The sequence below is a fragment of the Canis lupus genome, chromosome 22 (assembly GCF_048164855.1).
Source record: "Canis lupus baileyi chromosome 22, mCanLup2.hap1, whole genome shotgun sequence".
NCBI lineage: Eukaryota > Metazoa > Chordata > Mammalia > Carnivora > Canidae > Canis > Canis lupus.
This window is the reverse complement of record NC_132859.1, coordinates 15608541-15624612: the sequence shown is the minus strand read 5'-3', so window position 1 is coordinate 15624612 and position 16072 is coordinate 15608541. Positions and strand designations below refer to the sequence as shown.

The 16072-nt window shown below is 33.0% G+C and overlaps 1 protein-coding gene across 2 annotated transcripts in view; it reads left to right on the top strand.

Annotated features, from left to right (window-relative positions):
* The window catches only part of SLC25A36 (solute carrier family 25 member 36), a 36955-nt gene extending 22862 nt beyond the window's left edge, over nt 1-14093 (top strand). For both annotated transcript variants that reach the window (XM_072792500.1, XM_072792501.1), the window contains exons 5-7: nt 5529-5595; nt 7734-8023; nt 10181-14093. In XM_072792500.1, the coding sequence (XP_072648601.1) occupies nt 5529-5595; nt 7734-8023; nt 10181-10374 (551 nt within the window). In that variant the 3' untranslated portion in view covers nt 10375-14093. The remainder of the gene's footprint in view (nt 1-5528; nt 5596-7733; nt 8024-10180) is intronic.
* Nucleotides 14094-16072: the final 1979 nt, after the last annotated feature.

Genomic DNA, 16072 nt, shown 5'->3' with positions numbered 1-16072 from the left:
GCATTTTATCTATATGAACTCAAGTGTTTAGGTAGTAAAACTTTTTTCTCAGAATGACAGTTTATTTAAAGTGGATCTTATTTTGGTTTGTTGTAGTGTCTTAGGGCAATACTATAAGAATTTATAAACCTAAATTTAGAGGAAAAATTATTTCCAGTTATAAGACTATTTAATAAAAATTAAGTAATGTTGACTCTGTTTTACCTGCTTTTTTTTCTTTTTCCTTCCCTACATGTAACCTTTGTTAGACTGAGAGTATTTGTTTGTTGAGGGTATTTGTATGTTTTGTATGTTTTGGTTTAAATGAACTTGGATATCCCTCTCTATATACCTATTTTTTTGTATACAAGTGTGTATACAAAAAAATAGTATGGTTTCTTTATAGTAATTCCCAGTTTTCAAAAGTTTTTATCTAGAATATACAGACTTTTATACAACATTATAGATTTAAATGAAAAGAATTCTGATTTTTATTAGATTATATATTCAGATAGTTATTGCTTAATTTTTAAAATACCAATAATGTAATCATTTAACATTTACTACATACCTGGCGGGTTTTATTTGCTTATGGCATTCACTGTTACTTTTCAGTAATACAGTAATACAGTAATTCAGGATACATTTTTCTATTTGACTTAAAGTTTATTACTAAAGGTTAAGTTTTTACTCGTTAAAGAGAAAGTTTATTCTTGCCTATATAAAATATATTTTTTGATATTTTATTTGTCCATGGCAGTGTATTCAGCCAAATGGATGGCTGGACTGATGTTTTGTGTGTTTGTATGTAAACATTCTTCCTGTTTTTTGTTTTGTAGAACACAAGAAATTAAATACAAAATAATCAAAATACTCCATAAAAATGGATGTGCAATATTATTGGCCATAGTGCAAAGGTGAAAGGTACTATTGTAGCAACATATATTTTATTTAAAACAATTATAAATAATTACAAAATGTTACTCAAATATTCTGTTTTTTTTTTTTTTTAAGATTTACTAAGACAAAACAGATTTACCAAATAAGCTGATAGAGTATAGAAAATTTGATTTCACCTCTGATCATGGTAGATCATAATGATTAGGAAAATGGGATATGATAATCCCTTCTAAATATTTTCTTAGATTCCCCATTGACAAGGTTAGCATTTTTTTTCTTTAAGGCAAAATTCGTCTTTTAGGTAAGTATTGGACTCTGAAACTGCTGCAGATGGCAGAAATTTCAGTACTCGGTGCATTTAAAAAAAAAAAAACATTATCACCCATTCTGATATTCCTTTTTGTTTTTAAACTTAAAATTTTCAAAAAAGGTAGATCTCACAGTAAATATTTCTGAAATCCTTCCAATGGGATTCATTTTGTACACATGTTTCTGATGAGGTCACTGCTTGTTGTTATGATACAGAAAAGCCTGTGTCTATTTTAGGCATTTACTGTACATTTCTCCCGAGAAAAGAGTGAGATCGTGTCATCTCATGCTCCCCATCCGCAGGTCACTTCCTGTAGAAATATGGACTAACTTAAACCTCGTGAGTACTGATCTGAGCATCTCTTGCAGCCTCTAGTTATAAGAAACACACCCTGGGAATTTATAATAGCTGTGGAAGTAATAGAAAGCGGGAAATGAACTTTGATTTCCTGAATGTGTGTGCGTTCTGAGTATTTTATAAAACTTTTAATTCTAATCCCTTTAGAATATTCCTTCTAGAAGGAAGAATGGGGTAACTTTTCAGTCATTGTGTAATAAAAGCCTGGGGTCTTCAGCTTGGCCATAATAGCCTTGACCTCGAAAGAATTTGATGACAATATTTAAGATATACATAGTATAAATGGTATCATATCATCCTACAGCTTTTAGGGAAAATAGTAGTTCTTTTTGCTTAGCATAACATATTTTAAAAGTCTAATACAGTACTTTCCATTCTCTTGTCTGTTGATTCTTAGCTTTCTACTTTCTTGGAAAAACATTGATCTTAACACCTACCATTACTTTCCAATAAATGCAGGATAAGAATATATGGGATATAAGCTGTTTTAGTTTATTTATTTATTTATTTATTAGTTTTTAGTTTTAATGTATTTCTCTTAGGAGGTTAGGTGGGCTTTGTTCTTAACAGAACTTGATGAAATAAAAAGTACTGAAAATGCAATACGACAGGTATCACTCACTTAATGAAATAGACATTTTCAGCAAGTTTCCTTATAAGCAGGATTTGTGTTAATCTGGTTACATTATCAGATGGAATCTTAGATGAAGCAAAACTTTAAAAGCTGCATTTTGAAAGTTTTAAAAAAAAATTTCTAGTAAAATTCTAACCTCACTGCTAACAGTATGGCTGCTATCTGCCACTTTGCTTTAACTGACTGGAGCAATAGTAATTCTTCTTAACCTATAGAGAGATCCTTCATATGCCTCTAAGTCAGTTTTAATGTTTAACAGGCTGCTCAGAATACTAATATGAACTAGCATTCAAAATTTCACAAAATTTAAATGCCAAAATAAAAATAAGTAAATTTCTAAACTTCAGGGGAACCATTGCCAGTATCTTTGTATATGTTTGTCTTAGAAGTAGGAAGATCCATTTAGCTTTGGCTATTGGCCAACTTCAAATTGCCTTTCCATATATAATTCAGTGGTAAGTTTTTGCTTTTTTGCACTTGTTTCATTTATTGAATTAATAATAGACTATATTTTTATAAATTTAATTAGCTTAATAGTGTCTGGTTAGTTTATTAGAGTGTCTGTGGTTAAAAGAACATAATAGCAAAAAAAAAAAAAAAAAAGAACATAATAGCATAAAATTCTAGGACCAGAGTTTTAACTGGTAAAGACCAATAGCTAAAAACCTGCAGGTCATGCCTAGAATCTAATATAATGGTTTGCTGACATCTAGTCTAGTGTCTTTATTAAGAGCTAGCTTATTATTGGAAGAGTTGACCCAGAACAACTCTAGAAGGCACAAGTTATTAATAGTAGCAGTTAGTTATAGAGGGATAAGATGACAACACTCTCACTTACCTGAATTTTAATATATCCTGTTCACTAGATTAGTTTGTATTTGGAAATGAATTTTAGTTAAGTGAGAAATACCTGTTGTTTGCGTCCTGTCATTGTTCATTAATATGTACAGAGAATAATTTAAAATTTTATTCATGGATATTTGGAAAATTCATTTCTAGTAATATTTATAAATATTTATTGCAATATTTTAAAGTTTACATATATGGAGTCTTTTTCAGCCCTTAATTGAGGAATTTTGTGACTTGGAAGAGCATTAAGCTTGGATACTAAGTTTTTATTGTTAGAAATAGAACTTCTCTATTTAAAAAAAAACTGATGCTTTTTTCAAATAAAGTATGAAAGATTGACATTTTTACCTAGATAGGCTTTTTTTTTTTTTTAAGTTTGGTGTAAGGATTCCCAGTTTTAGGCTTTCCAATTTAATGAAAAGCATTTTTTTTTCTTAATTTCCACAAGATAATTAATAAAAAACCATTGTGAATAATGGAGAGTATTTTGTTGCCTTGTGCTGCTTAGCACCCTTTCCCTAATAAACCCCCTAGTATTGCCATATAGACATTTAGCTAATACAAATATTTAAGTTTAAAAACAAAGAATTAATCTAATTAGAAGTATGGCCAGATTACTGATGTCTGGTGCATATTTGCTTTAAAACATAATTTGAATGTATTTGAGTTTTCTACTTAGGAAAATGAAGGAAGGTCAAGAAAAAAAAATTTTTTTAGCTTTATCTCATTTAGGCCAGGTAAGGCAGGAAAAATCTTTTCCAAGTAAAATATTTAAATGGATCTAACAGTTTCACATTTTTCTTCTCTTTTCCTTTTACTAAGAATTTATAATGAAGAGAAACTCTTCTTTAAAAATGTTCCTGATAATCTGTCCAACACTAAATTTTTATTATTTTAATACTGGTGCATACAAAATTGTTGGTCCCATACTAGTTTTATACATATGTATATAGTATTAAAAGCATTTGAGAGAAATGGAAACTATAGAACTATTACAAAATAGTAAAAGGAGTTACCAAACCAAATTTTTATTCCATCTATCATGTTTTATAAATAGATTCAGTTTAAGCCTCCCTTTGTGAGACATCTGGCTATTTCTGCAGTGTTAAAACAGTGGATTAAGGGAATAAAATTTGAATTAGCTAATTATCTGACATTACAGAAGGAAAAAGAACCTATGAGACTAAATTCTACTTTGTAAACAATTTGATAAAATTATTTTGCATTTTAGATACACGCATAATAACGTTGAAAGCCAAGAAAGGTTTATGATTGGTTCTGCACTGTATGTTAACTTAAAAAACAAATTATTTTTTAAGTGCACCATAGCATTTTTCTTCCTGAAAGAACTTAATTCATATTAAATGTGCTGGTTATATTCCATCTTTCTAAAAACAATGTGCTTCACCTGCCTATTATTTGATAGAAAGTATTAAATCAGTTAAGATCCTTAGACATTTCTGCATGTAAGTTTTCACTGAATTTAAAGGCCAATTGAATAAATATAGTTTGATGTAAGTAGTTTTGTGAAGTTTGTGTAGTGATCTTAAATGTCCACAAGCAGTATATTAAAACCCTGTTTTGTATAGATGAAGCAATCTTCATAAGTTCCCGTTATCAAGATTGCATTTCATGTGCTATTTTTCCAGAACAGTAGGAAGACAGCAAGTAAAAGATCCATACTAGTCTAGAAACACTGCTCCAGAGATCTTAATTTACTAATTAGAATGAGCCATTTTATGAGACCACCCTTCTGCAGTGATAGTACATAGTACTTAAGTTTTAAAGTAAACTAGAACTACCTTCTACTCTGAGTTTCTCTCTTCAGTGTCTATAAAAGTGAGAGGGAAGTTCCAATTTGTAATTTTTCAAACATTTGAGTTTTTGTATGTGTTTAAGTGGGTGAAAAACAGATCTGTCCTATTAACCCTAACAGAAACCTGACTTCTGTGATACTATTATTTTAACAGTATTAGTAAGTATATGTTTATGTGAAGCATTCATAAAGGCAAACAGCAATCCTTTCTGTTATACAGCCAACTTAAGATCAAGTATAGTATGTTGACCTTTAGGTAAAATACACTTTGAACATAGGGATTTGGACCTCAAGTAGCTGTTTTAGAGTTTGCATGCTAAAAAACCCTAGAATACACAAAATTTCTATATATTTGTCTGTAGAAATGGGTTTCTAAATTTAGCTTAGAGTATAAAGAGCACCCCAGAGAATATTCTGAATATGTTGAGAGAGGAATTTATATATAATCAGATTTTGTTCTTAAAATTTTTTAGTTATGGTCAAAATTTGAGAATGTAGATTGGAAATAAACTACAAATGTTCATGGTCGTATGTGTTTGTAAAATTGTATAGCATACATCAATTAATAGTTTAAATATTTATATGCATTTTCTTTAATATAGATTTATGTGATTTTTAAAACCTTAGAGTTAATAGTGTGTTCTTCATTTTTACCAGAGTTCATTTTAAACATGTTTGTTTAGGTTTTACTGCAATCACAGCGACCAACCCCATTTGGCTTATAAAGACTCGGTTACAGCTTGATGCAAGGTATGTGAATTCCTTAAAACATAATTAAAATTGGTTTCAACTAATTTTTTCCTGTAAATTTATAACTGTGAGATATCAGTGCCATGTATCTAGCCATGTTTTTCCCCTCTTGCTGCTGAATTTGTCTTTTTTGGTTTGGTTTTTGAAACTTGAGTCTCCCATCAAAAGCAAAAGTGATATAATGGTTGGCAATATGAAAATTTCTAGGGAAGAAAGTATGTGTTGTGTTTTTATTTTTATTTTTTAATATTTTATTTATTCATGACAGACACAGAGAGAGGCAGAGACATAGGCAGAGGGAGGAGAAGCAAACTCCATGCAGGAGCCTGATGTGGGACTCAATCCCGTAACTCCTGGATCACATCCTGAGTCGAGGGCAGACACTCAACCACTGAGCCACCCAGCCGTCCCTGTGTTGTGTTTTTAAAGAAAAGAAAAAGAATATATATATTAGCCTAGCCCAAACAGTGATAATTTCACTATATGAATGATTATGACTGGCCTCCCGGCAGTTGAACAATACACATGGTCAACTAGTCTAGCCTAGATCTTGAAGGATGGGCAGCCCCGGTGGCTCAGCGGTTTAGCGCCGCCTTCAGCCCAGGGCGTGATCCTGGAGACCCGAGTTCGGGTCCCATGTCGGGCTCCTTGCGTGGAGCCTGCTTCTCCCTCTGCCTGTGTCTCTGCCTCTCTCTCTCTCTCTCTCTCTCTCCGTGTCTCTCATGAACAAATAAAATCTTAAAAAAAAAAAAAAAAAAAAAGAGAGAGAGAGAGAAAAAGGAAGGAAGGAAGGAAATAAAATAAAATAATAAAATAAAATAAATAAAATAAAATAAAATAAAATAAAATAAAATAAAATAAAATAAAATAAAATAAAATACCAGGAGTATGCTTTAGTATGTTGTGGGGTGGATCTGTGGGGGTAGGGGGTGGAAGTCCTGAGAAAAGTATGGCTTAAAACTATTATTTTTTCACTTAAAATTATAACACAAGCCATCACAAGTTCTTAGGCTTGGGAGTGGTGGGGAATGAGATAGGGTTGGGTAATAGTGAAAGGTTGGTTTAAAGATGCCAATTTATAACCATGAAATCAAGAACAGGGCTGATATGTTTGCATATTAACCTTTGGGACTAGTAGTATTTTAACTTCTAATGAGGAAGTCTCTGATGGCAGAAACTGATTGATTACAGTTGGTTGCATGGATCATTCAACGAAGAAAGTATTCAGTGTTGTTAATTGAGGACAGTAATTAGTTCATATAACTGGAGGAATTTGTAGGTTATCAGGTGGGTGTCTTAATTGTGTTTTTATTTTGTTATGTCAGAAACAGGTTGTATATAATTTATAAATAGATACAATTTTTATTTCTTTCTCTGTAGGTAGCATTTATTGGGAGCATCACAGTGTAAGGTCATATTTTTACAAACTCAAAAATATGTATTTGTATAAGTAAGAGTAGATACACTGTCCTTAAGTAGCACTAAGGAAGTTTTACTGGGCACAATGCTCAATAAATACTTGGTAAGTATAGGGGTCCTCATTCACTGTTCACCATGATACTGACATGAAAGATAAGACCGTTGCCTTTAAAGGATCATAGGAAATTTGACTTAAATTCACACATTTTTTTGGAAAGAACTGAGTGGGTTTGGAAGAATCCCTAAAATCTACAAATATTAGATTAATTGTTCTCCTTGTTTTGTGATGTACATCTTTGGTGTCTCAATCACTTTTTTATTAAGTGCAAAAGAAAGCTCAACTTAGAACTGGATTCAGTGATTTAATGTAATGAGAGTTTGTTTTTATCTTGAGCTGTAGTCACAATGTATTTGGACTAAAGGATTTTATTTCTTATCCCTACAATACAAACTTCAATGAGGACATGAAACTGAAGATTTAATGTAGTGTATTTTGCATTAGTAGAATAAACTACTTACATGTTACCCATCTAATATGACAAACTTGGGACAAAAGAATAGGAAATCTAAAATGAATGTTTTAAAACTCTGGTTTTACTTCTTCATGAGTTAAAGAGGATCATTCTATATTTAGAGTGGCATATTTTACTGTATTTTATTTACTTTGTTTAAAAACCTTGACTACTTTGTAAATAAGATTTTTCTTTTTTGCTCTTTAGGAACCGTGGAGAAAAGCGAATGGGTGCTTTTGAATGTATTCGTAAAGTGTATCAGACAGATGGACTTAGAGGATTTTATAGGGGCATGTCTGCTTCATATGCTGGCATATCAGAGACCGTTATCCATTTTGTTATTTATGAAAGTATTAAGCAAAAATTACTGGAATATAAGATTGCTTCTACAATGGAAAATGATGAAGAGTCTGTAAAAGAAGCATCAGATTTTGTGGGAATGATGCTAGCTGCTGCCACCTCAAAAACTTGTGCCACGACTATAGCATATCCACATGGTAAGAGGAGTTGAGTTTGTATGAGAAATTCTATTAATTTAGAAATATTTTCCCATGTCAGCCAAAAGTCCACTTATTAGAACATTTATAATTTTATCGAATTCTGGGCAGCCCCAGTGGCCCAGTGGTTTAGTGCTGCCTTCAGCCCGGGGTGTGATCCTGGAGACCTGGGATCGAGTCCCACATCAGGCTCCCTGCATGGAGCCTGCTTCTCCCTCTGCCTGTGTCTCTGCCTCTCTCTGTGTCTGTCATGAATAAATAAATCTTTAAAAAATAAAAAAAAAATAAAATCTAAAAAAAAAAAAATTTATCGAATTCCAGTAAAACAAAATATAGTTCTTAGGAGTTCATCATAACAGTGTATAAGTAACTGTTTTAATCAGTCAGTATATATTATAGTAGTATGATAGAGATTTAGCATGGATTCTGGACAGTCACATAGCCCAGAGTCAGATTCTAGACAGGTGATGTTTGGGCAAGTTAAAAAAAAAAAGTAGGGTTGTAGATAGTGTACTAGATACTTTATATATAATATTGCCAATCTACAAAAAATTCCTACTGAATACTTACATTCTCTATTTAAGTCTAAGGATACTAGAACATAACCAGAATTTGTCTTCGTTTCCAAATGGGAAACAAGAAATGTTAAGATTGAGTTGCTGAAGGGGTCACATAGCTTACTCAGATCACATAGTTTACCTCAGTGGAGGAGCACAGATTTGAAATGGAGTCTGTAATACCAAAGGCCAGCCTATTATAGTATAAACCAGTTTGATTAATTAATAATAAAATCACTTAAAAATTTGTAAGATGCTAAGGTTTTTTAATAATTTTGTTCTAAGTGTAACCTTGGTTTTTTTTTGCTTTTTTTTTAAGATTTTATTTTTTAAGTAATCTCTATATCCAACTTGGGGCTTAAAATCAAGAATTGCATGCTACACTGACCCATCCAGGCACCCCTGCTTTGGGTTTTTAATCTAAATGCTTCACTTTTGTTACACTGATTAACATTTACATTCACCCTTTTAAAGCTAAGGCTCTGATCAAAACTGTATCAAGACAAATGCGACCAGGCTAGGAGGAAATGATTATTTGCTCTAAAATGTAATTTATGAGTAAAATCAACTCTAATCCAGTTGGACTATGAACTTACCTCTGTTTCCTGAGGGAAGTTCCTAACTTCTTTCTTTAAGAAAAGTCAGAAGAAGACAGTATCAGCAGCATAGTTTAGGTTCAGCTACTTTGGGATACCTAGAACTTTGGCCAGCTAAGGGTGAGAGACAGTTTTAGAGTTGTACACACTCTGTCGCTTCAAGAGAGATGATGTCATTATAAGAAACAGTGTTTTAGAGTGGAATATATAAATGGCATGAGTTTTTAAGATAGGACACAAGAGATTTCAAATATTATTTGCAGTGAAAATAGTTCTAGGCCATTGTCCTCAGGCCCATCAGGAGTAGTGTGTTGGATAAACAGTCTTTTCAATAGAGAGCTCTGAATTCTTGTCCGAGCCTCTACCCCAACTGACTAAAACCTCTCAGCAGTCTGATTTCCTCACCTTTCAAAACTTAAATAATGACTAACCATATAATCTTTATCTCTGAGAGCTCTAAAATTTTACAATTTTTGCTTAGTTGCTCCCTAGATGGGGCCTTTATCTAACGGCTAGTATTTTGAACATTTTTAGCCTCATGTACAAGAAATTTCATGTTAGTATCTGTGGACCACTATAAATAGATAATTCTATGTTCTCATTGTGGAGTCCACTTAAGATCTTTTGTGTTTATTTCTCACTGTACCTTTGTGTATTTATCTCTGATATCACCTGCATTCCCTTTTCTATTCCTTCACCTTTTTCTTATCATATGTATTCTCCATTTTATCCATATCTAGTATATAACTGATACTTCTGTTTATTACCACTCAGGAACCTATGAAATTTTATAATTAGTATTTATTATTAGTGATTTTAGCCAGCTATCTTAGAAGTTTGGTGGTATTGTAATAAGACCAGTTTCAGTAAGTTGCACATTAAAAATCACTCCTTGTATATCCTAAACTTTCACTTAAAAACTGATAAATGGAATGTGCTCAGCATTAGGAGGATATAAAGATATCATTAATGTTTTTAAAATTACTTTTTCCCCCCCTAAACAGAAGTTGTAAGAACAAGACTACGTGAAGAGGGAACAAAATACAGATCTTTTTTTCAGACACTGTCTTTGGTTGTTCAAGAAGAAGGTTATGGGTCTCTTTACCGTGGTCTAACAACTCATCTGGTGAGACAGATTCCAAACACAGCCATTATGATGGCCACCTATGAATTGGTGGTCTACCTTCTGAATGGATAGCAACTTCAGGCTGCCACACTACGAAGAGGGAAGACCAAAAGATTACAGTGGACCATGCAGTATCAAAGCCAGCATGGTGGACAGAAGAAAAAAGTTTGGGAACATGTAACTATGCCTGAGTGGAAGTTCGGCTGTAGGAATTAAAGTAATCATAATCACATTACTTGGTCTTTTTCAGTAATGTGGGGGGAAAAAAAAAAACCTAGGCTGCCTCTAAAAAAGCCTTTAGAATCACTCCTTCCTCCAAATTGCCATTTTCTCTACCATGTCCACGGGACACAGTTGCATTTTGTTGATTTATGGCAGTCAGAGTATAGTGTTTATTCCATGAGCACTTTTCCAGTCTTCTAAACAAAGCCATCCCTGATTGTATAAATATTATAACTATCCAAAGATAGTATTGACAGTCATAAATATCTTACCTCTGGCTTCTGTGTAATTCCTGTAAAATTGTAAAATAACAAGAATAAGTGAGATCTTTAGTATTATTTTCCCATTTCCTTGAGAGGATCTGGAATGTAAAGTTAATTATTTGGCATTAATAGTCACGAGTTTTGACAACTAATGAAATAATGTCTAAAGATCTTGTGTATTTTTAGCTTTAAAATATTTTGGTTTCCACTGCTAACTAGGTGCTTGATGTTTAGCATAATGTGGACACTTCTATTGTTCATTAACATATCAAGCTCGATGGTAATAGTTTGGGACAGAAGAAACCAGTAAACTGTTGATTCTTGGCCATTTCAATAACTTGAGCACATCCTCATACTTCTCTAACTTTACAATAAGTGAATGAATGCAGTTGTCTCATCGTTGATTTATAAGTTATGAACTTGAGTTATCATCTATCAGACCTAAATATTTTCTTAAAGTAGAAAAAATTCACCGCTTCTCAATCTTTCTCTGTTTTCACATTAGGAATTTGAACCTTTGAATTTTTTCCAGAAGATCAAGTTAGATCGCATTTATTTTGTAGAGAAAATGGTAATTTTCAGCTTTGCCCTAATAGGTTTCTTTTTTTAAGGTGACATCATAAATATCTGGGGCAGTATAAACAGAACAGGGGCCCTCTGCTGTCTGAGCAGGTAGTGATCCTAATTAACTAACAGTTTTGTAAATGAACAAACTGCTTTTGACAAATTTATGCTATCCTGATTTCTTAAATAGTAAATCAGAAAGATTCAAGTTAATTCAGATTAAGTGTGCTAACAGGATATAGCTTTTACATTTTGCTGTTGAGTTCAACTGTACCTTTTAATACTTAAATGTATATTTGTATGGCCCTTATGAAGATGTTTGCTGTGTAATTCTGTTAAGAGACTTTTGCTTATGGATGTTGCTATACTGGTGTATAAAACATCTACAATTAAACTCCAGTGTGGTACTCATTTCAGTAAAGATGAACTGTACGTTTTGTGCAATGGCTTTATCTTAAGAATGACTCTTTGTGAATGCACTTTGTGGCCTTTTTTTGGAGGGGGGATGAGAGTAGGAGAGAATTCCATGTTAAGATTATTTTTTTTAAACATTGGTCATGTATTAGGCAGAAACTATGTGCAAAACATTTTTCCGGGTTTTAGATACGGTGTTTTGAAGATCTTTAATAATATGTTTTATGTAGTCTGTGTACACCCTAATGCCCCAACACAGAAAATTGTAGCACGTCATTGCAAGCTTTCTCCACTGTCACCAGTGAAACACAGTGCCCTCTTAAATTCCTTCACCTTCTTAACTCCTTATAATCAACAGTAACTGGATGTTTTTGAGGTGCTTCGATTGGAATTTAAAAATATTCCAATCTATTTGGAGACCAAAGGCAAATTCAGTTTCATTACCTTTGGGATTATTCGTACCTTTTATGGTGAATTTTAGCTTTGACATTTATTGTGAGAAACATGCCAAAAAAAAAAAATCATCCAGGGGTTTCTAACTTAAATCTGTAGAGAAAGTCTCAATCTATAGTGTTTGCCTTTTCAGGTGCCACTTATACTGCCTAATACAGTGCCATTTGCCTTGCAAAGATTCATAAACATTAGTTGTGTCGAATGTAGAACAAATTCCCCTAATCTTAATGATCTCAGTACACCACAAATGATTAAGAATGATATGAAAACCAGCAGCTAAGGAACATCTTATTATTTAGTGTTAGCAAATTCATAATAAGTGTCCTTCAAGGATGAACATATATTCTACTCCTGTTTGTATTTTAGCAAGTAAAACTTCTGTTGACCTTTAATGCATTATATTTAGCTTTTAAAAGTGAGTCTTTTCTATGTACTGGAAGAAAAGATCTTAGAGTCTTAGACTTTGTTTCTTTGTGCAACAACTGGAAAGGAGCAATGAAGCTGATTTTAATTTTTTTTTCCCAGAGCACAATCTGCCATAGTTTACTTTATGTGTGACAGAGATAATTTTAAAAAGAAAGCTATATAAAAGTTGTATATAAAGTTTGTCTCTGAAACACTTCTTTGGAGATTTTTTTTTTAATTGATGCAAATGTTTAAAAAGAAAAATGCATACTTAAAGGACTGAATTTTTTTAAAGCTGTGTATTGTTTTCATCTATTTTCTATCAGATGACTTTATTTCTAGTATAGAGATTGGCAGCATTCTTTGTATTTGTCTGTACTTTTATTATAGAATCTTAACAGGAAATTGAACTTGTTAAAGCAGTAGATACTGAAAGAGTATGCTCATAGAGCAGCAGATAGAACTTTGGTACCTGTGGCTTATAGACAGTTTTTCTAAATTTCAAAGTCCAAATCTGAGAATTACCAACCCTGGGACTGTGGAGTATAATACAGTGCTTTTGAATCCAGGAAAAAAAAAACAACTGTATCACCAAAGGTTTGTCTTAATTTTCATTATGTATGTAATTTTATGGAACCAACCTTACTAGATGGGGCTCATGAGTAATTTATTTGTGACTTTGGAACCGGAATAGAATATTGTTTGGTCATTTAATCTAGCCTTTTGTTTCCTAAAACCTAATGCCCATTGTACTGTATTAGGACCAGGTTGTTAAAAATAATGAGTGTTTGCTCTTTTACTGGAGTATACACATGTCAGCATTTTTAGATTTATTGTAAGTCACTAAAAATACTGATTTGAACTTAAAAGATTTAAGTGCTAGAAAGCCTATCCTTTATTCCTTCAGCATTGTTCATGCCTGTCTTCTGTTTACAATGCTCTTCTGCCCAGACTATTAGTACTGTAGGGACCCCTTACTTTGGGGCTGATAAGTATAATAGTTGAGCCTTTCTGTCTACTGATCATGACTTAAACATTCCTAAGAATAAAGGTGTTTCTGAATGATTTAAATTAGAAAGAATTTTAATTACATGAAAATATTTAATGCAATGTGCTTTCTGTCCACTCAAGTCTCTTCTCCATCATGCCCCTTACATTTCTTGTTAATCTATACACTGCTTTTTATGCTACTCCTTTTAGAAACTGAAAATTCTAGTTTCACTCCGTTTTTATGTTGTTAAACATTTGAATGTGTACCCCTCATATGTGAACAATTAAATTATGATCTATTAGTCATAGATAAATAATCAGCTTCAAAAGAGTTGATATCTTTTGACCATTTCTGTGAGGTTTGCTATTCTTGCATTTTGTGTACATGGCTGTAAATGATGTGCATTTATTCTATTTATGTTAACTAGCTGAATTTTATTTGAATTGTTAAAATTAAAAAATTAAAATATCCTTATGAAAGTATGGAAGTTTTTTTTCCTATAATGTATTGTAATATTTTGGCTTGATGAGAATGTAATCACATTTTCTTAGGATTATGTGAAGAACAAAAGTGCATTGCCATTTTCAAGGTAAGTGTCAGGCTCTGATCTGCTAGACATGGTGATATCTATAGGAAACAAAAGGTCAAATTATCTAATTTGTAGAGTTCAGTAAGATACTTCTGTTCTGACATATTTTCCACAGGTTTATTGATACTTAGATACCATTCTTTTCATGTATCAAAACATCTAATTTGCAAAGAATATCTGAGAAATTTGATCCTAATTAGGTTATTTCGGATACCTCCCTGGGTTGTAATGGTTTTTTAACATTATGACTTTTTGCTAGTTTTGGTTTTAGTCTTTCAGAAAGGTTAAAGGGCTAGAAACTTTAGAATAACCAAATGAATCCACGTATGATAGGTTGAAACAAGTGACACAGATTTAAGTGTTGTATAGAACCTACCCATTTTACATTTTGTCAGTTTTATTTAAGTTTTCACAAGTTGTAGCTACCATCAAACGTCACCTAGTTTGTTGGTGAGGAAACCAGGACAAATTTGTCACATCTCTTTTCTCTAACATAAAAAGTGAAAGCTTGTGGCTGGCTTTCCTCTGAAGACTGAAATGGTGAGATGAAGATATTGGCAAAATATATCAATGGTTGAGGTTGGTATGACAAGCATATTTTAATGCTTAGTGTCCTAGGTTTAAATTATGTGTATGTGTGTTTATTATTGAATATTAGAAGCCATGGGAGAGGAGGGATTTTTTTTTTTTTTTTTTTTGCATTGCACAAACGAGCTCGCTACCTTAATATATATGGAATGAGTTCAGTAATTGAAAATCATGGAGTGCTGTGCTTTTTTTTTTTTTTTTAAGATTTTTATTTGTTCATGAGAGACACCAAGAGAGAAAGGCAGAGACACAGGCAGAGGGAGAAGCAGGCTCCCTACAGGAAGCTCGATGTGGGACTGGGTCTCCAGGATCATGCCCCGAGCCAAAGACAGACGCTCAACCGCTGAGCCACCCAGGCGACCCTATGCAGTGATTTCATGTGGTTTTTCAGCAGGCTACAGATTGAATAGACAAGTGATATTTGGAGGAATATTAGTCACAATGGGCTTTTTTTTTAACTTGGTGTTCTTAGTTCTATGTTTATTTTTTTACACTATAGATTTTTCAACAGCATTTAGGATGTCACTGGAATGATGACAAAACAAATGATTTAGAGAAAGGATTTGTGGAGATTGGCTCAAAATGAAACATTGGAAGATAATAAATAGAACTAAGTATATAAATTGGAGCTGTTCTTGAAGCTGATGTATATATAAAGCCTTAGGTTACATCTGCGGCCACTGGATTTTTTTTCCTTCACCAAAGTGTCTTTGTAACAACATCGCAAGTCAAACTTCACCAAATTCAGTGTGTCTTAGGTGAGTGTCCTCAGTTTTGCTACCTTTGAGCCTTAGGGATGTCATGTTCTCTGGAAGTGTTCTGGTGATTAATTCTTTTAGAAAGACTCAGAAAGGTTGGCTGGAGAAAATAGTACTTAAGCCTTATTTTGAAACAAATTTGACAGGCTGATTTAGAGAGGAGCATTCTTTGCTGAAACAGATGAAAGTGTTCTAGTAGCCCATCTGGACAAATAACCCATTTTCTTTTATTCTACCTAGGAATTGATACAAAAAGTATCTTGAGGGGCACCTGGGTGGTAGCCTCGCTGAGCAGCAGACTTTTGGCTTGGGTCATGATCTAGGGGTCATGGGATCGAGCCCCCCCACCCCCCGTAGGGCCTACACTGGATGTGGAACCTGCTTGGGATTCTCTCCCTTTCCCTTTTCCTCCCCCTCTGCACCTCCCCCTGCTCATGCCTGTGTGTGTTTGCTCACTCTCAAATAATAATGTTTTTTTTTTTAAGTGTCTTGAGATTTTGAAATGAGAATTCTAAACCTAGTC